The sequence below is a fragment of the Pteropus vampyrus genome, unplaced genomic scaffold (genome assembly GCF_000151845.1).
Source record: "Pteropus vampyrus isolate Shadow unplaced genomic scaffold, Pvam_2.0 Scaffold190, whole genome shotgun sequence".
In the NCBI taxonomy this organism is placed as follows: domain Eukaryota; kingdom Metazoa; phylum Chordata; class Mammalia; order Chiroptera; family Pteropodidae; genus Pteropus; species Pteropus vampyrus.
This window is the reverse complement of record NW_011888971.1, coordinates 1795168-1815483: the sequence shown is the minus strand read 5'-3', so window position 1 is coordinate 1815483 and position 20316 is coordinate 1795168. Positions and strand designations below refer to the sequence as shown.

The window sequence follows — 20316 nt, the reverse complement described above, 5'->3', positions numbered from 1 at the left end:
ATGTGGTCTCTTGAGGGTTAATACCCTAATCAAGGGGTATTACTCTGGCTCCTAAAGGTGTGTTAACCTGGATACACAAGAACAATGCGCAGGGGCTGCCTTCAAAGCGTTTACTGAAGAAGGTATAGGCCTTGGCGACCACCCACCAAGACCTGCCGGGTAGGCATTTATGATCAGATCACCGGTGAGGTTATTTTCCATAAAACCCCTTTTTATCGTCCACAGAAGGATCTAAATTCATAAGTTTCTCCCACTGGGGCCCTAAGGTTTTTGATCGAATCCTTAGGCGTCAGAACGTTGCTCTTCCTTTTCCTGCTGTTGCTTTTCCTAATCACATTTCTTCTTGTTTTCTTTCTTAAGCTTCTGTAGCTAATTGAATTGACTATGTGGACAAAAAAGAAGCCACATGCTAAACCCGACAAGCTGAGGGGAGGCCCCTCGGGCGGACCTTACAAACTCAGAGATGGTAAGCAACCACACAGGATGATCTGGACGTAAAAATCCCCAACTGAAAAGGGGCCCTGGCGGTTGTCGAATCCTAGGTCTGTAGCTTTCCCGACAAAGGTCAATCTTTACCTTAAGAGAGCCTCTCTATTACCTTTTCGAACCTAAAATAACATACTTTTGAAATGTCAGTGTGATTTTTTTCCCCCCAGACCCCTCAGGGGACTGCTGTTTGCAGAGCGCATTTGCAATGGAGCCCGCAGGAGACCACAGAGCTCGCCCCCCACATTCCAGCTCTACGGGCTGTAAAGTTAATTATTAACTCTTCTGTAAATGTAAAAAAAAGTATGTGTCTCCGTTTTGGTTTTATCCAATCCCACCCCCTTAAGCCATCACCAGCGGATTCCACGTAACCCTCCTCAGTCTCTTCCTTCCACTCTAATGTATAAAATAAGCTGCAAAATCGCCATTCTCCGGAGCATTTTCTCACTCCTTTGAGATTTTGTTTCCCCACAGTAGTCCTCGGTTTGGCTCAAAAACAAAAACAAAAACAAAAACAAAAACCTCTTAAGAATTCCCTACAGGTTCAGGTAGTGGCTTAGCTCCAAAGTTATCACAACCTTAGTCAAGTGACTGGGCAAAATATGGAGCGGGAGAAGGCAAGTATGAATACGTAATAATTTATTTTTAAGAATCATAGCCTGACTTTGATTTGCAACAAGGAAGTTGCAGGTCTTAGGAGCCAGGCGAGCCTGTCCACGTCCCAGGCGGGCTGTCCGAGCCTCCTTCCCTCCTTCCTTCTCACCGCTCCATCCCTCCCCTGCCCCTCCCATGTCCCTCCCTCCGTCCCTCCCTCCGTCCCTCCCACGGGCCCCCACCGTCCCCAAAGCTGAAAATCCCGCGCTGCCACTGGCCCGCTGGGATCCACCGCCCTCCGTCACCGCGTCCACTTCCGTCCCGGAGGGAGGCACGCCCGCGGCTGGCCCGTGACGGTCGCCCTGGGACGCTCCGGCCTCACTCCCTCGCAGGGTGGACAGCGGTCTGCAGGCGGCTGAGCAGGTAGGTGCGCCTCCCCTGTGCACAACTCCCGCGGGCGTCCGCACCAGGCCAGGGGCTGTGCCATGTGCACAGGGACCGAACCTGTCGAAGTCCACGTTTGAAACCCGACTTCCCAAAGCAGGACACTGTCCCTGGGGAAAGACACCCCCGCGCCGTGCCACCGCGGCGTAGCTTCCTGGACTGCTTAGCAGTACATGTTTTAAAACATAGTCGAAATCATAGTGTATATGAACTTGTGTTCGTTGTTTGTTTTTCGTTTTTTTGGTTTTCCTTTTTCTCATCTAACATTGTCAGAAGCCTTCCCTTCCTGCCTCTAAATACTCTGTCGCTGGTTTCCTGCAGTTAACATTTGGGTTGTATAGTTTTTACTGCTACTATAAAATGATGGGGGAAAATGAGTATATTTGCATCGAGTTTTGGCAGTATTTTTTTCCTCAGGATGGTTGTTAAGAGAGGAGGTTCTGGGTCCAGGAGTGTGACGTCCTGGATGCTGGGCAGATACTGCGAAGGGAGACTGCACAGCACACACGCACGGCCACACGCACAGCCAGGCAGAAGTGTCGCCTTGCTCCGGCCTTGCTGACATTGGGCACTGCCATTTAGGTTTCTTGCTGACGGAAAATGCCACCTGTTGTTTTGAAAGCCCATTTAAAATAAGGTGGTTAGACGTGAGCCCTGTGTGTATCTGGGGAAACCCTATCTAGGCCTGGAACAGCCCAAGAAAAGGTCAAAGGCAGCCATGTGTTTGGGCGAGTGTGTGCTCATCACGTCTGGCTTTCTTATTAATGCTGTCTGGACCACGTGCCCCGTGGAAAACACAAGTGTGGTGCTGAAAAGTAAGTAATAGGAGGAGTTGAATCATAGAATCATCTAGAGAGAAGTAGGGCCCTGCCTTCGGCTGCAAGATTGAAATCGATTGCCAGGCACATTCCTGCAATGTTTATCCAGTAAAAGGAAAATACCGAGCCTTTGCTGGTAGCCGCCCCTTATCCCTAAGCGCTGCTTTTGTTGTGATTGCGAACAGTTCCCGTTTCTAAATCTCTGAAGCTTCCAGAAATATATTCCCAGGCTTCTTTGCTTGTTACGCCAACCCTGTCTACGCCGATGCCCTTCGCTCCTCGAAATCCGTGTTCTCTGTTTCTGCCGAAAATCCTTCTTGCGTTGGAAAGTCTGACTTCCAAGTTATTCACATCTTTGGGGTGTGAAAGCAGGAAAACCACACTCGCTGGACCACACCTTGCCACCTGTTCCTCGCCTTTGTGATTTCCGGCGAGAAAAAGGGAACACTGTTCAGTTAGGCTAAAAGACCATTTCCAGGGAAAGGTACAAGCGTGACTCTCACACAGATATAAAAATGAGCATGTGTTGAAGATTCTGTTTTATTCATTACTGAGGGAACCAGGCAGATGTTACCACTGGTTCAAAAAAGAAGCGAAGAAGCACAGATTGATACGGAGCAAAGAGACACCTCCTGAGGGGAAGCGCGAGGCCCCTGCAGCCTCGTGGGATTTGCAGGTCAGCCACACAGAAGCCGTTCCCCATGGGTCTTGACTTGCAATTTCGTGGAGGTGCTTGCTGTGTGAAGCAGGGCTGGAGAACGTTCTAGGAAGAAAAGTATTCATTCGCGACTTGTTATAAGGAGCGGGCGGGCAGACCGTTTTTAGGACCCGCGTGACAGGTGTAGGGGGCCACTGCCCTGGGGTTCTGCGGTAGAGAGACGGAGCTCACCTCCAAGGACGAGAAGAGGAAGCGGGAACTTACAGAGTAGGGGTCAGCGGATGGAAAATTACTAAGAGGAGGCATCAGGGACAGGAATCCCGCTAAACCAACCTCACAGGATCTTGGCAGAAGACAAGCCAGGGCTATCAGACCTCACCTGGGGGATGGCAGAGAGCGTGAGACCGGATCAGGGATGGGGAGTGGGGGCATCGGCTAAACCGGCTTAGCGGGATTCTCACTAATACTAGCTGAGAGTCACGGGGGTTTGGTCAAGGACAGATACTCTGAGGGACCATGAAGGTCAGTCTGTAGGGGGTGGGCCTCCTGATCATTCGCACGTGTGTGGCATCTTGCGTGAAAGTTATGGGGGAGTCATGTGCGTTCGTCCGCATTTAACGTGACGTTGCCAAAAATCGTGCCCATCACGGCATCCTCGGCAGGAGCATGTCTTGACCGTCCCTGGTGTCACAAAGAGGACCCTGACTTCCAGAGGCTTCACCAGTGGACCAGTGGAGACCACGGATCTGATCTCAGGGTGGCCAGAATACGTGTCCAGGCCCTCCTGCCATGGCACTGAGAGGCCATTCTGGACACATTTCCCGAGGACCCCATCATGCACATCAGCCCACGGCCCCGCCTGCTTCTAAGAGGAAACCTTACCACTCACAGCAGATGGCCCTATAGTGTCACATAGAAGAAACCGTCCCAGTGGCAAAATCCATCGTCCACAGCCCACACTTCCGGGCTGTCTGATTCCAGCACTGTTCATTGTATCTGAGGTATTGTGCAGCTTTTTGAAAGTCGAGGGCAATTGACAGATTTGTCAGTTCTGTCCTGTCTGGTAGAGAATTAATTGGCTTCCTCCCACCGGTGGAAGAATCTGTCTGTCTCCACTTGCAATTCAGCTCGATATTCCTTTCCGCCACAACCATTTGTGTCTTTTTCTTTTTTCCTTCCAACCAGTTACATTTGTCTCATGCTTATCATACGAGTAAAAAAAAAAAAAAAAAAAAACCCTCAACCTGTTCACTTTTATGGCTGTGTGAGAGGGGCACGGTTTTACTTTTCTTCTGAAAATTATCTTCTAACCAATGTGTCATTTGGGGGAAAGGCGCCCCGGTCCTGAAAGGTTTATGTGCACAGAAGGCTATGTGGAGTGACATCGATGGAGCGTGCAGGGCGTGTCTCGTCCACAGCGGGGTATAGTCCACAGAAGCTATCTGCCCTGCTCGCTGTGGCCTTGGCCTGGGACACACAGGCTGCTGTGCCACGTGAAGGGTCTGGCAGGAGCCCAGCCCTCCACAGGCACACCTGGCCTCTCCTGGCTGCCACTCCTTCTGCAGGAGAGTAACCTTGTGGGGCCAGTAGGGAGAGTCGGTCTCCTGGCTGTAAACATTCCTTCTGGAAAGTGGATATCAACTGAAGTTAAGGTTAAAAGATTCGGATTCAAGGCTGTTTTGGAGCAGCTGGACGTTTGCATGGTCCCCACGTCCTCATGAGACGGGGCAGGGAAGAAATCCACCCCACGAATCAGTTCTCAGCGACAGTGCAGTGGGGTATAAACCTCACCGCTGATCCCATTGTGGTGTAGTCTTACTGATCACAGTTGTGTAGCGTAGCTTATGGAAACAAAACCATGAAAAAGAGTCAGGTTTTCTTTGACCAAATTAATTTGTCTCGCCTTAAAATTTAGTTATTTTATTTCTAGTTATGAACATTTAGAATGTTCTGGAAAGTACACGATAAAATATAGCAGCCACCCATATTCACTTGATCCAGATTTGAAAGAAATTAACATTGTGTCCTCTGTACTTCAAATCAAAACTCTTTTAGGAAATAGAATGCAACAAATACAATTAAAGTCAATCTCCATCCCTTCCCCGGGCCAGAAGCCACTGTCTAATGGTTCTGTGTTTTATCCCTTTGAGTTATACTTCTACTACTCTATATTTATTAAGAAAATATGTATTAGTTTTGGGCTTTTGTATTTACTTAGCATAGGAAAAGCTATATCTGATAGCATTTTGCTTTTGAGATTTATGAAATATATATATAGTTTGTTCATTGAACTGCTATGCGATATTCTTTTTACGAATTTGTTTCCCAGAGCTGCCAAAACCAATGACCACAAACTGGGTGACTGAAGACAAGAGAAATTTGTCCTCTCAGAGTATCGGAGGCCTGAGGTCTTCGATGAAGGTGTCTGCAGGGCCACCTTCCTCCCGAGGACTTTGAAGGAGAGTCCTCTCTTGCCTTGTCCTAGCGCGTCTGGTGGTGCCCGCAGCCGTTAGTTTTTCCTGATTTGTAACTGTCTCGTTCCAACCCCTGCCCGTCTTCACACAGCCTTCTCTCCTGTGTGCCTCTCTCTGTGTCCACATTCCCCTCATAGAAGGACGCCAGTCACTAGGTTGGCAGCCACCCTCGTCCAGGATGCCTCATCTTAAGACGATTAGCTCCGGGAAGACCCTGTTTCTGAATAAAGGCACAGTCACAGGTTCTGGGTGTTAGGACTTGAACTATCTTTTTTGGGGGACAGAATTCAAGCCACAAGGATGAACGAATCGGGGTAACCCACTCTCCTCCTGATTGCCAATGAAATTGCTTCCAATCGTTGCTACCAAGAATGGAACTTCCATTCCCACTGCAGATGTGCATGCAGGCACACGCACGAAGACGCACGCACACGCACACGCACACACACGCATGAGCGTGATTTCTCTAGGGAATGTACCAAGTGGCGGAGTTTCTCGGTTGCAGGGTGTCATCATCATTGCTGGACCCTGGCAGAGACCTTTCCAGAGTTCATATCAGTTAAACCCCACGTGGGCACCGTCTCTCGGTGTTAACAGACATTGCCAGCCTGCAAGATGTAAAATGGTATCTCATTGTCTTTCTTTGTATGATTTCCTTGGACACCAGGGACCTCGAGTAGCTTTTCATGTGTTTATGGACCGTTCACATGGTAAATCCATCGCCTTTTGTAAATCGCCTGTTCGTGTCTTTGGTGCATTTTTCTGCTGGGGCCGTCTTTTTCTTGATTGATGAGAACTCCCCATATATTTTATCTAGCTTTGAAATCTTCTGCTTTGAGCATAACATGTTCTCGTCTGTGTTGTCTCACTTTGTTTATGGAGCCGTTTACCTTATAGTTTTAAAACTTTTAATAAATATAGAAAAGTATTTTGTTGCGGAAAATCTCAAGCATATGTATAAATAGAGAGAGAAGCATGGAGGATGCTGGGGAGCTGGTCACCCCGTGCCCACAACGCTCATGTTCCCCTCCCATGGCCGCCAGCTGCCAGCCTGTTTGGAGGCAAATCCCGGGCATCTGGACACTTTTTCTGCCTGTTCCTCTTTGGGTTCAGCGTTCCCAGGTTCTCCCTTCCGATGGCACCTCGACTTTTAAAAATTCATTCTGAGAATCTGTCTCCAGTGGTGGATTTAATCTGTTTCTCTTTCTTTGGATCTATTTCAGCCACATTACTTCTTGCTTTGTAGTTGATCGGTTTTATTTATTTTTGTCTTCTCCGTTCCCGCTTTCTGCTTGTTTGCTCAAGCTTGTTAGGCCCTGCCTCATTTCCACCCCTGCTGTGACCGCGGTTCGTGTTTATCCGGAGCGCTTCCACACGTGCAGTGAGCTCCTCATCAGTGGGTAGTGTTTTTTTTTTTGGCTTGGACTGTGAAAGTCTTGCCATAAAGTAGATTTGCATCTGTTTCTGCCAGGTTCCCTTCCCGGGCTTCCTTACCATATTCCTAGTCCTGGTTGACCTTTTCCTTCCTTCCTTCCTTCCTTCCTTCCTTCCTTCCTTCCTTCCTTCCTTCCTTCCTTCCTTCCTTCTTCTTCCTTCTTGCTGTTGTTTATCTCCCCCATGAAATACGAACCTGCGAGGGCTCCAACATCGCGTGGGAAGGTCTCAGCTACAAATCCGTGTCATGGGGTCCCAAGGCCTCGCTGTCCTCCAAGAACCCTCAGGGCCGGCTGAGCTAGGGCTCAGGCCTTGGTCCTATGTGGGCCCACTCGGCACCCGCTTGCGCCATCCTGGCTTCAGTTTCTGCTCCGGGTCTGGCCCAGGCGTTGCTCCTTTTTTTCTGTGCGTTGTGCTGTCATTTTTGTTTTTATTTGTCTCCCGCATTCACGCTGGCGTTTCCAGCGTTTGCGATGGGACTGGAGTCTTGGCCCCAATCTGTGGCGTTGCCAAAACCAGAAGTCATCACTGATTTCTTGCACTAGGAGTAAAGTTAAAATGAATTTTTTTCCTGTAATCTTGATTTTAGTTACTTACTGTTTATAATTTCTGGATTTGCACCATTCAGAACATAAGGCATGTTTCTCTCTCTGTAGCCTGACTTAAATCCCTACCATGGCTAACGAAGCTAATCCTTGTCCGTGTGACATTGGCCATAAGATGGAGTATGGAGGCATGGGGTGTGAAGTTCAAGTGGAGCACATCAAGGCTTATGTCACCAGATCCCCCGTCAACACGGGCAAAGCCGTGATCGTCATTCAAGATATATTCGGCTGGCAACTGCCCAATACTAGATATATGGCTGACATGATTGCAGGAAATGGCTACACGTAAGTATGACATTCTGTTCCTTCATTTAAATTTATGTACATTTCTGTGATCTATATTTCGTCCCTTCAGGGAAAACAAAAAACAAAACCCAAAAAAACCCTGACCGTATTCTAATTTACATTACCTACTTCCTTCTCTCTCTAGGGGGCGGGTAAATGGGAAATGTCATATGAAATGTAAACACCCACCAGCAGGTGTCCAATGAAAGCTACCAGCTTCCAACCCAATCCCTGCGCACTCTTAATGTGGGGCCCTGCCCGGACACTGCTGTGGGGCACCATGGGCAGACCTCTCCAGTCTGAAAGGGACCCATTATTTGGTCCTTGAAGCATCTGGGCCTTGAGTCAGATTTCACAGGCGGGGCGCCCGCAGTTGTCCTGGGCCCCACACAACACCCCCTGGCCCTGTCCGAGTTACACTGGATTCCAGAACTGGCACCCTGACACCTTGCTCATCTCCCAAAGGTTATGCCTTTGTCAGACTGCTGGCCATGGCCACCTCTGGCGGGCGAATGCTGTCACCTGGTGTTGGTAACAGCTTCAGTGAAGCACGGAGGGGAGGAGGAACCGTTCGGAGAGCGTAAAATCCAGCCGGCCCTGAGTGTGGAGCACCCCGATTCCCTTGGATTTCCTCTAGAGAGAAGCTAGAAACCACAGGGTAGCCTACCTTGTTTTCCCACCCGATTTAAAGGAAGCAGACCCTCCGCCCTGCGATGCAAATTTAGTGTTGACCAAAGAGGAATTTCACTAGATTTTTCACTTTTCTAGGCCCCTCAATTTCTTCTCGAAGAGGAGGCAACTTAATTTCCTGGGGGCAAGGCCAGGAATTAAAATGACAGCAACCCTGATTGCCTTCTGGCTCAGCCAGACCCTGCCTAGGGGCGTTACAGGGCAGTTGTCCTCCATCCTCCCAAAGACCCCTCCAGGGTGGGAACTGTCATTGTTCCCATTTTGTCAATTAGGAAGCCAGGGGTGAGGACAGAGGTGCAGTTGCCCCAGGTCATCCTGCCACAACCTGCTCAGTCAATGGGACTGCAGGTGGCATCTATTTTATTTCGGATTCTGTAGCTGGAGGCAGATCATAAACAATGAGTAAAGGGGCCTGTTTACCGAGCCGCTTGCCCTCAGACAATCCCTGGAGGTCGGGCAGTGCCGGGCGCAGGCTCTATTTGCCAGCTCCAGAGAAGGAGCTGGAAGCGGTTAAATGGCTCGTCAAGGTTACAGGGCAGACAGGCCAGTCCTGGGACTTGAACTTAGATTTTTCTGACCCAGATTATACCCCTGCAGGAGGAGCTGTGTTCCCTCGTCCACGGTGATGCCTGCACAGAAGGCCACCTAGGGCTGCAGAGCAGGCCACCCCCAAATGTGCCACTTGGGCACGTGGATTGTTTTGAGCTGAAGGCACTCAAACTCCAGCAGGTTCAAGAAAAAGTTTTACCTCTCCCTTAATTACCTAAAAGAATTTAGATAAGGAGAGCTACTACCAGAGATAATTTTTATCTGAATGGCCTATCTCTGCTGCAGGACAAACATCTAATTACCAGATATCTGCTCTTACAGCCCTTTGACTTAAATCTCCTTCCCTTTGAAGCCCCAGATCCCTAGCCTGTCCCTTAGCTTGGGATGGCTTATAAGCCTTCATTACCGGACTGCCTCTGGGTCTAATGCATATTTTTACGGGACTCCCCTATGTATGAAGTTATTGACGTAGGAAACGTCCAAACCCGTAGAGAATTTTTATGAATTTATTTGAGCCAAACTGACGACATATGCCAGAGAGCAAGACCTCAAATGCTCCTGAGAATAACAGTTTCGCAGCCTCTTTATGGGACTGGAATGAAGGAGGGAACGTAAGGGAGACGACACGGCCGTGGGAGAGAGCGTGGCTTAGTTAAGGTCCTGTGCTCTCTCGAAGACGGCTGCAGTTTGTTTGAAAGGTGTGTTAACCTAGATGCATAAAACCAGTGGGCAGGGCTTGCTTAGGACGAAGACAAACCTCTCACTAAAGAAGCCAGAGGCCCGGGTGCACCGAACACACGACCCGCCCAGGCAGGGGTCATGGTCCCACCACCCTGCCAGCTTACTTTCCACAGAACCCCTTTTCTCACACACACAGTTAAATTCGTTTTTCTCCTGTTCGTCTGTCTTACGGCAGTTTAATTACTTGTCCAGCCGAAGAACCTAGAAAGGAAGGAGGGAAATTTTTTCCTCCCCATACGCTGGACGGGGATGGTGGTTTCGGATGGCGCTGGCTGGTTTCCCTCTCTGGCCCCTTCCAGAGCCTGCGTTAGGTCACACCATCCGGGCAGGAAGTCATGCCCCATCGGCACGCTGAGCGGAGACTAGGGAAAATTGTTTGGTCATAGTGACTAGACTTGCTAACCAGGTGTGCATGTGACCTGAGGCTAATGTGCAAGGCCGGCTGAGAGGTGTGACTCCTGCGGGTGGGTGTTGGAAAGGCCTTGTAGCCGCCCTGCTCCAGGCCTTGGCTGCCAGGTCCCCTTATCTTGGGTATAATACCTCCTGGGGTCTGTGCACTGCCCGATGCCATGTCATTCCAGACGGGCTGGGCTAGAAGCGGGCTGCCGAAGGCCCTGCCCCTTCCATTGTGAAATCCGAGATGGCCTGGCTGGGTGCCAGTTGGCCTCCGCTGTGATCCGGGTTGGCCCTCATGGTCACGACTTCTCTTTTCCTGTGGTGAGAATCGCCAACGTAACAAGTTTACTAACGAATGTAAGCAAATACCGAGTCCCAAAAGCCATGAAATTAAGATCGCCAAATGTCCCTATTTTACAGAACCATCGTTCCGGACTTCTTTGTAGGGCAAGAGCCATGGCACCCCTCTGGGGACTTTTCGACCTTCCCTGAGTGGCTGAAAACAAGAAATGCCAGAAAGATCGATAAGTAAGTTATCGGCCCCCGGGGAGAGCAGAGTCTGGAGGCAGAGGCGGGCCCGGCTCCCCTGTTCAGATGCCCACCCTCCCTCCGTGGAGGACGTGCATGGCCGCGGCCCTCCAACTAAGCACATTACTTCTACTTGAAAATGTCTTCCGAGTTGTTCCAAACCACCAATTTGCAAATGAACCATTTGGGAAACAAGGGCCACAGTCCTCTGTCCCCTCTTGGCTTAAATAGTCCTGGTGGCTTTCCAAATCTCGCTCCCTCTTTGGGCAGGGGTGGAGACGAGAGACGCAGAGTGGGGTGTTAGGCAGGGGAATGCATGTGCCAAGTCAGAGTTTGGGGAGCGGCCCAGCTGCAGCTGGTGCCTGTCGAGAGGAGAGAGACACGAAGGGGCAGCTCGGGGGGGGCGGGGGGGCACAGATCTCGGGGTCAGGCCTTAGAGCTGTGCTGCGGCCTTTGGCCTTTATCTTGAGGCTGTGAAAGTCTGTCGCTCGGCTTCCAGCTGGGAAATGAGCTGGTTATTGGAAAGGAACCGGGCTGCAGCCCTGTCAGGTGGTTGGAGGAGGCTGGGCTTGGCAGGGAGACCTGCCAGGAGTAGAGTCACTCATCACTTGGGCTGGAGGTGGTGAGACAGAGCTCCGAAAGTAAGACTCTCAGAACCTCAAGGAACAGCTGCTGACACAGCCGTGTGACCATCAGCACAGCACTCTGCCCGGCATCCCTTCCCAGGGCCTCGCAAAATACCTCTTGATTCTTAAGTAACTTTTCTTCCTGTTCTAGAGAGGTCGATGCAGTCTTGAAGTATCTGAAAGAACAGTGTCACGCCCAGAACATTGGTGTCGTGGGATTCTGCTGGGGCGGAATGGCTGTCCATCACTTGATGATGCAATACCCGGAATTCAGGGCAGGGGTGGCTCTCTATGGTAAATCCGCCTTGTACAAATTTACGCAGTGAAAACAGGAGGTGGGTGACAATAACCACGAGCCTCTTTCCCGGCTAAAGGTCCCAGATGCAAGACAAAACCCAGTTGTCATGAAACTGGCTTTAAAACTCTGGAAGTAGAGGCTGAGGTTTGGAATGCAGTAACCAGAGGATGTCACTGGGAGTGAGGAGACCTGGGTCCTGACGGTGTGCCTTTAGGAAAGTCACCTAACCTGACCTGACGTCTCAGTTTCGTCTCTTAGGATGAAGGGATTAACATTTCTTTCTGTGATAATGGTTAATTCTCAGAAATACTTTTATGAACAACATCTATGAAAAGATTTTTTTTTCCCCAAGATACAAGTTATTCTGGACTGCACAAGTGCAGACAGACACAGACATGCACTATAAACAAGGGAAGCAAAAAGGAAAACCCACTGTAAAATGTAAATAGCAACATAAACATTTCAGCCAAACCAAACCTAAGGGATCATAGCGCTGCTGAGGACATTATTATACCCGTGTGTAGAAATGGCATACCGACTTCATGCTGTAGGAACATTCTGACCATAAAAATGTAAACAAAACAAAATGAGACAAGGAAATTTGGCTTTCTTTCATAATGTATATATCATAGTTACACTGATGATTCTTATTTGGCTTAGTGGTTACGGTGATATTTTTGCCTACTTTTAGCATTTTAAGAACACTCTAAATATTTACTTACGCAAAAGGAATAAATTGCCAGGTGCCACTGGGCACAGCTGAGGCTGACGGTGGCTGGCACACGCTGTCCCTTTGCGTGAATTAGCGAAAGGCGCTCCTGCGCGCACGGCTCTCCCGTGCCCCCTTCTGGCCGCTGTTGTGCAGTGCATGAGCTGCGTAGCGTGGCGCGACCGAGGCCCGGGGCCACCAAATCGCTGTCCAGAGGGTCGTTAACAGAGTGAGGCAGGGAGCGCAGCCCTCTCCGGTGGCTCCCTGCCTCCTAGAGGGGAGTTACAGGAGAGCGGAGATCCTCCTGGTTACTTAGCTTTTCGTGCTGCCAACGGGAAATGGGGGGTGGGGGAAGCCACCCATCGTTTTCTCCTTCCTACTAGGACTTGGCCAAATTTGAGTCGGGCTCCTCTGAGTCCACTTTCTGAGTAGGCTCTGACTTTGGGCTCTGCCCTTGGCCCACTGGGTCCGTTTAGTGAGGCTCCCCCACCTTTCACGTCTGATCAAATGCCTTGGCGACCCTCGGCACCTTGTCACCCTGCCTGCCTTTAGCAAGAATCCCATCATCTGGCCAGAATCCCCCGGACCCCAATGTTTCCACTGACCTCCGTCCTGCTTCCTGGCCATAAATCCCCACTGTCCTTGTATTCTGGTTGAGCCGGCTCTCCTTACCATGCAACCCCTTCGCCGAGCTCTCTCTTGAATAGAATCTTCCTTTGTCTCTACCAAGTCTCAGAATAGTCTTCCTTTAACACTATTATCTTAAAATGGCATTCTATTGCAAGACTGCTACTTAGTTTCCTATGGGAGTGGGCGCACCTGAGGTGGTCTGAATCCCCAAGGCAGAGCATGCTTCGGACTAAATGATCTCTACAATTCCGAAACGAAGGACAGAAGCCAGCGTTTGTGCTTGGCCTGTAGGACCAGGTGCTGCGTCCAGGGACTTCATGCTTGTGGTCGTGTCCGAGCACAAGTGTCCTGTTCAATGGCCGCTCCGCCTAATGAATGAACCCACCCGGCGCACTCGAGTCAGAGCCTGGGGCTTGTGAAGACCGTGGAAGATTTCTAGAACGGTGGTGGTCACCCGTCACCACCCCTCGGTAAAGGCAGGCACGGCACAAGCATTTTTAAAGTTGCTCCTGTGTCTTTACATGACGAGCACCTGGTCGGGTCGAACCCTATTATTTAAAGGCCTCATTCCTGCCGAATGAAGTGATGGGGAAGGTCCAGCTAGATCAGTGTCTCTGGGGGACTAATTTGATAGGCCAGCCTACTTCTGTGGATTTGCTGAATAGCCGGAACCCCCAAAGCACCCACGTAGGTTTCCGTGGCACGGGTGTGGGAATCACAGCTCAGCCCCCGACCCCTCTCTGCAGGCCTCATCAGGGATTCCGATGACGTCCACTGTTTGAAGAACCCCACGCTGTTCATTTTCGCTGAAAACGATCCCGTGATCCCTCTCGAGCAGGTACGTTGGCATCTTCCTCTTCACATTTAGGTTTGATAACACGATTTGACGTTTGTGGGAAAACATATTAAACGGCTCATTTGTTGCTCCAAATATTTTTCAACGTTAAGTTTTTAAAGTGGGTTTCATCGGGGACGTAGAGTGGGATGGGTAACCTCCCACAAATGCCACAAATGCTGGGTGGGGCCTGGTTACCGGAAAGGGGCCCTGCTTTCCCCTCCGCCCACGTGTGACCCGGTTAATCACGAGGTCTTTGTCCTTACAGACACCGTGCATTAAATCCAGGACATAGATGAAGAAAAAGCAGAAGAAATTATCATTTTTATTCATAGCCAATACATTCTATTAATACGAGTTTCAAATAACTTATACTTGAACATATTGAATTTCAAGTATACAATATTCAATATATCCAATATATTGAATACGTTATTAAATATTATATAGAACATGTTATATAACATAGTCTATTAATGCAATTCAAATTATGTATGTTGTGTCATTTTTACATTGCTCTGAATCCTCTCCTTTGCCAGAGGTAAGAACTGTGTTAGTGACAACATTAAAAGTAAAAACTTCATTAGCTGTGGGACTTGTTAAAGCATTGATGTTGAGTCTCTTCTACGAGAGAATGGGAAATGTCGCCAGAGGGTCAAAACCACGTCATCATGAAAACCTTTGCATATTCCAGGTCTCTTTGCTAACCCAGAAGTTGAAAGAACACTGCAAAGTGGAATATCAAATTAAAACATTTTCTGGGCAAACTCATGGATTTGTGCATCGAAAGAGAGAAGACTGTTCACCTGAAGACAAGCCCTATATTGAAGAGGCGAGAAGGAATTTACTCGAGTGGCTGAACAAGTACGTCTAGCAGAGGCCACGGGCAAACTTTCTCAGTAGCTTTCATCCAGAAATTTGCTTTGAAATACTTAGATCATTTTATTTCATTTTCACTTGCTATAAAATAAACCAGAGAATCCTGAAATTCAGTGAGAAATGTAAATGTACGAAACACTTAAATTTTACCATGTACGTAAATAAAACTTTTAAAAATGAGTCATGACTTGATGAATTTGAATTTGAATGACAGTAATATTCTAACGCTTAGAGAATCCTGGGGCTGTTCAGGGACCAGCCCACAGCTCAGGTGTGGCCTTCCTTGTATTTGACTACATTCTGTAAAATGACTAACGTTGCAAAGCCATGGAAACATACACTGTAAACTCAAGTAGATTAAAAGCCCAACTTAGATATTTGTCATAATACAGATGAATCTCACATTCATATGTTGCATTGAGTGATTAAAATAGGGTTCTATTGACCTAATTATGTCAACGTAGTAAACTTTCCTTGTTTTTGAACTTGTGACTTTCTGAAAGCTAATAAACGATGGATAGTTACCACCCAGCTGTCTCCTAGGCGGTCATTTTCTAAGCACCGGCCTTTTGGGTCCCCCATCAGCCTCTCCTGCTGTCTCCTGTTGACTTTTCCTTAATCCTGCTCTTCCACGGGACAGCCCTGTAGTTGGTCTTCCTGGGTTCTGAGAATTTTGCTTGGGAACACACCGGGCTGGGACCGGTTCTGTCCCTCCTGCTGGATCTCCCCAGGGTCCGCAGACACCGGAGGAGCTGCTTTTCTTCCCAGGTGCCCAGCCTGGGCCTTGGGGAGGTGCCTTCTATCGGGACTTTGCTTGGGTCCTGGGCTGGGGGTGGGGCTTTCGCCTCAGGGGGCCATGCCCAACGTGGGGCCAGGCGGCAGTCCTGGAACTCTGGGAGGGAAACGTGTGGGAGACGGGGAGCGGGAAGGGGCCCGGGGCCTCAGGAAGCCACGCCCATCGCTTCTCAGCCTCTGCTGGGTGGGCATGCTTTCCGTGAGCGCAGGAGTGATGGATGGGTCCCTTCGGAGAGGGAGCAAGGGAGCAATGGCGTGGCCCGACCTCAGCCCCGGGAGTGGAGAGGACGGATTCCACAGCAGCTGGACAGGGACCTCAGAGCTGACGCGGGACGGAACACCGGAGGAGCAGCAGAACCGTGGAGGAGTTTGGTTTTGGTCCTGCCTGGAATATCGGCTTTTCTTGGGCTGCAGGTAACAGGAATCCTGAACTAGCAGTGACTAAGTGTAACAGTGATGTCTACCCCACCACACCCCAACACGTGTCCGGGCGGCTCAGGGCAACTGATGGCGGCTCAGTCAGGTGTCCACCATCCTGGGCCCTCCTGGTGGGTATGGTCCTGGGCCTTGGCCTCACGGAACACCAGCCACAGCAGGGTTTTCCCCGGACCCATTTTTGTTAGGGAGGGAGCCCTTGCCCAGACACCCTCCAGCTGCTTCCCGCTATGTGCTGTGAATGAGCGTCAGCTGAAGTCAGGGATGGACCATGGCCAGGACAGGGCGCAGAGAAGAGGCGCATGGAGGTCTGGTGTGGGGGTGGGGTGGGGTGGTGCAGCAGAAGCTGCCACCACGTGGACCTATAGACTGGGAAGCCATCGGGTGGGCGCGGGCAGGGGACAGGGTGTAGTAGTACAAGGATGGAGCATGGGAGGCTCGACGGGCAGTGTCCAGGTCCCACCACAGAGCTGTGATTCGGGCAAGGCCTAAATTCTCCATTTTCCTCAATGTAAAATGTATAAAACGAGGAAGACGTTACTTTGCAGGGTTGGTGGGGGGACAGTCTCCTGTAGGAAGTGCCTTGTGCTGGGGTCGTGGTGGGGAGGGAGCCGGGGCTGTTTCTGAAAGTGTCAGCCTTACTGCGGGCAGGAGGACTGGTCATGGAGGACACAGGAGCTTCCGAAAGGGGAGGAAAATCTCTCCCCTTCCCTCTCCCCGAGCCTGAGCACTGTCTGCTGGGACCTCGATCTTGCGGCCCCAGAACCATGAGAAGTAAACGTCTGTTGTCCCAGCCACTCAGTCTGCTATTGTCATTACAGGAGCCAGAACTAAGGCAGCTGCTCCACTGAAGTGACAGGCTGTGTGCACGTTTCAGGAAACGCCTGTCATACATCTGAGTATCTGGTTCGCCAGTCATTCTTGAAAGAAGTGATGTGTCCCACAAGGGGCAGTTCAGCTGGGACCACAGGTTACGTGAAGGGTGTTATCACACTCACTTTGTCACAGAATACTGAGGGCTGTGTAGTCGATCTAATGACTCATTTGCGCTGCTTGGTCAAGGCCATCCTCCTATGAAAGTGGTTTTAAAGTGTGTGGTGAAGAACCTACTAGAACAGTTTGGTGCCTCTGCCTGGATTCACGCTAAGATGAAGGCGGTTCACCCCTCACAGTGCAAAGGCAAATAAGCTCAGTATGAAAACACTTTCGACCTCACGGCCCCTTGAAGGGGCCTGGCGGTCCGAGGCGTCTGTGGATCACACTTTGAAAAGCGCTGTTGATACTTGTACGACACATTACGACAGCGCTTAGGACACGCAAATGCTGAAGGCACTTTACTACTGTTCCCCACCTTTCCTGATGCGTAACACATGTCCTATGTAGCCAGGTGTCTTCGGCGCCCTTTTCTGGTGGTTTAGATGAACCCCATGTTGCAAGGCTGCCTGCAAAGATCACCGAAAACAGACAAAAACTTCTGTGCTTACAAATAATCCCCCACCCTCCCCTGACCCCAAACTTTCAACACTTTAGTGGGTTGTTTCTCCAACAACAGAAAAAGGTAAAAAGATTAAAGAAATTCAGTTGCATCTAACAGGCTAGCCTCTTGGAACTTGTACTTGTGAGTGGTTCCTTAGAAGGGCCAGGCCATTTAACAAACATCAAATAAACCCAGCCAGCCTAAGAACTGGGAACCAACAGAAAACGCTGGGTCCTGTGTGGGAATTTGGCCTCAGGGTCAAGTGTCTTCAGTTGTTCTTGCCACCCATCGGGAGATGGCGATCAACTCAAGGTCAAGGGTGTTAAACTTGACAGGTAATTTGGAGCTTGACGATTAAAAAGATTATTATTCTGAAAAGGTACTTTTAACGAAACAAAATCAATGCCTTGTGAAACATCTCTACAGGTTTTCCTGTCCACAGGCCATGTATTTCCTTCTCGCAGCCACGAAATGCTCCAGGAGCGTTTGTGACATTGTTTGGAAGGGAAAGGTGGTTTGGTGGCTCTTCCCACACAACTGTGAACCCCTTGAGGAGACGCTGGCCCAAAGCAAGCTGAAGGTTCTCCGCAGGCGAGAATCGGTCCTGCCACTTAGCTACGCGGTTCTGCCTGAATGTGCCTCTCATCTCGGAGCAGACGCGACCTGACGCTGCGTCGAGTGCAGGAGCGTCAATGACAGCAGTGCCACTTCCCAACCATTCTGTGCTGAAACATCCACTCGTTCGTGTGTTCAGGTTTTAAGCTTTCAACACTCAACCGTCTAGTTCCATAAACACACTAAAATGAGGAAGAATGGTCTTAGCACGTATTCCTAAATCCACAGTACGCCTGCTTAGCAGAAGCACCGAGGTATCAACGTAGAGACCAGCCAGTGACCAGGCTCGCAGGTGACCTGAAACCATCACTTAGGAGGAACCAGCTCCCTAATCCCAGGAAGCCTGACTAGCGTAACAGCAAATCCTCTACTCCTGGTGGCACCTAAGTGAACTTTATTACCTAAATCTCTACAAGAAACATTCTTTTGGAAAACCTGGAGACGCACATATGAGCACACAGGCAAAACAGCAGCGGGGTGGGGGTGGGGACTCTGGACGCCTGGGTCTGACCTGGCCCTTCCACCTGCCAGCCACCCCGACAGGGCAGTCGCAAGGCCTTCCCTCCCACTCGATCCATTTCTCTCGTATTTCCTACAATTCACTTCAGCCTCCACTTCCTGTTAATTCTGTTAAGAAAACCTCAACTGGGTTCTGAACGGCCCTTCTCGGCCTCTGCAGGTGCTGTAGGAAGGAGTCTGCTAACCCGGCCTTCTCCAACTCCAGCTGGCCAGCATTCAGGGGGGCCCAGGGCCAGAGGGAACAGGGGTCACGTGAAAACTGACCTTTCAACGCTGGTCTCGTTAGCACTGTGATATACTATGCTGGAACAACATAATACCGCTTGAGACAGCCCATAATCCTATGACAAAAACTGACCTACGACAGGTCTCTATAATTAAAGGACCCACCCACGTAGGTGCAACGATTAGACACATTTAATAGGATCAAGCCCACATTCCTCTCAACGTTATAAATCTTTAAGAACAAACTCATTGTTTAAGCTGTTAAGAGCTCCTAAAGCTTATTAAAAAAAAATGAAAAACTGTACCCCTTTCAAAGACAGCATTTCATTACAGTGAATGTTCTTTAAAGACAGGAGATAAAGATGGTTTAAAGAGATCCCTTTAATGTAACAAATACAAAAGCTTGTGAGCAGCTTCCCTGCAATTACATGTCTTTCAACAAGTGAAACTATGGTACTGGATAACTATTCTTAGTACAGCATCTACAGTGTCTGGAAAAGAACGTAATAAATAACTGCAGATGCATCACAAGACAGCCATTTATTTAACCACAGCGCTGAAACTTACTACCACGATTTAGTTTTTTCCTCTATTCTTCGGATTCCCCAGGCTTACGGATATCATCGATCTTCAGAATCATTCTAACCATTTGTGTTGCAAGAGAGATTTGCTGCTTTTTGCCAATCAAGGTCTCTATGACGTGCTGTTGCTTCATATCTGAAAAATAGAAATAAACTCATTGTCCTAAAACAGAACATACGTTTACTATCAGTAACTGGCTCTGATTCAAGGAATCACAGTAACACTCAGGAATTACAAATTTGGAAGCCATGAGTCCCACTTACATTTTCAGAAAAATAACATTTCATTACTTTTAAAGACATTTTTAAGGACATTCCAGAACGTGAACCTGGTTACTAGCAGGGAATGATTGGGGGGGGAGGGGCAGTGATAGGGGAGGCACATCTCTCTTTAGCTACAAGCTAAAAGGCTGTCTGACTAGACTAACTAAAAGGTGAAACCTTCCAGCGATACCTCTCTCCATATTGTGTAATTTAGTAAAAACCCAACATAAGCGTACTCTGACTACCTGAAGTCTAAGATAATTCCAAGAGATACCTAAAAATGGTAAATTTTAGCACAACGAGACAAATGAGTTAAAAAAATTTAAATATCTGTCTGACAGAGTTGCTGATGTTACTAACATCCTTGGGCTCTGACCACTAGGAGCAGAACTTTCTACACGTCTAAGGAAAACGAACTGTCTGATTCTGTGGCAAGATGGACTCCGGAGCCCCAGACATGGCCTGGGCAGTCCAGACGCCACCGGGACCTCCGCTTCCACAAGCTGATGCTACACCACCTTTCAGCAGGTGCACTAGTCACGTGGCTACAGAAGTCACGGTACATCGCATTTATCAAACACCCCTAATTCATGGGATGTGAGCACAGAACAAGCTGTGAACTAAACATCAATCTCATCAGGGCTGTTTTATATGAGACTCAGAACCCACTTTGACAGACACCTGTGTAAAAACGGCAAGACGAGAATTATTTTCTAAACCCTGAGG

At 49.2% G+C, this 20316-nt stretch overlaps 1 protein-coding gene across 1 annotated transcript; it reads left to right on the top strand.

Moving 5' to 3' along the window:
- The first annotated feature begins 1344 nt into the window (after positions 1 to 1344).
- Positions 1345 to 15210, top strand: CMBL (carboxymethylenebutenolidase homolog). Its single transcript, XM_011371406.2, has 6 exons — positions 1345 to 1503; positions 7565 to 7798; positions 10595 to 10702; positions 11480 to 11622; positions 13712 to 13803; positions 14495 to 15210. Exons 2-6 carry the CDS (start codon positions 7584 to 7586, stop codon positions 14672 to 14674), a joined length of 738 nt encoding a protein of 245 aa, XP_011369708.1. The 5' UTR covers positions 1345 to 1503; positions 7565 to 7583; the 3' UTR covers positions 14675 to 15210.
- Positions 15211 to 20316: the final 5106 nt, after the last annotated feature.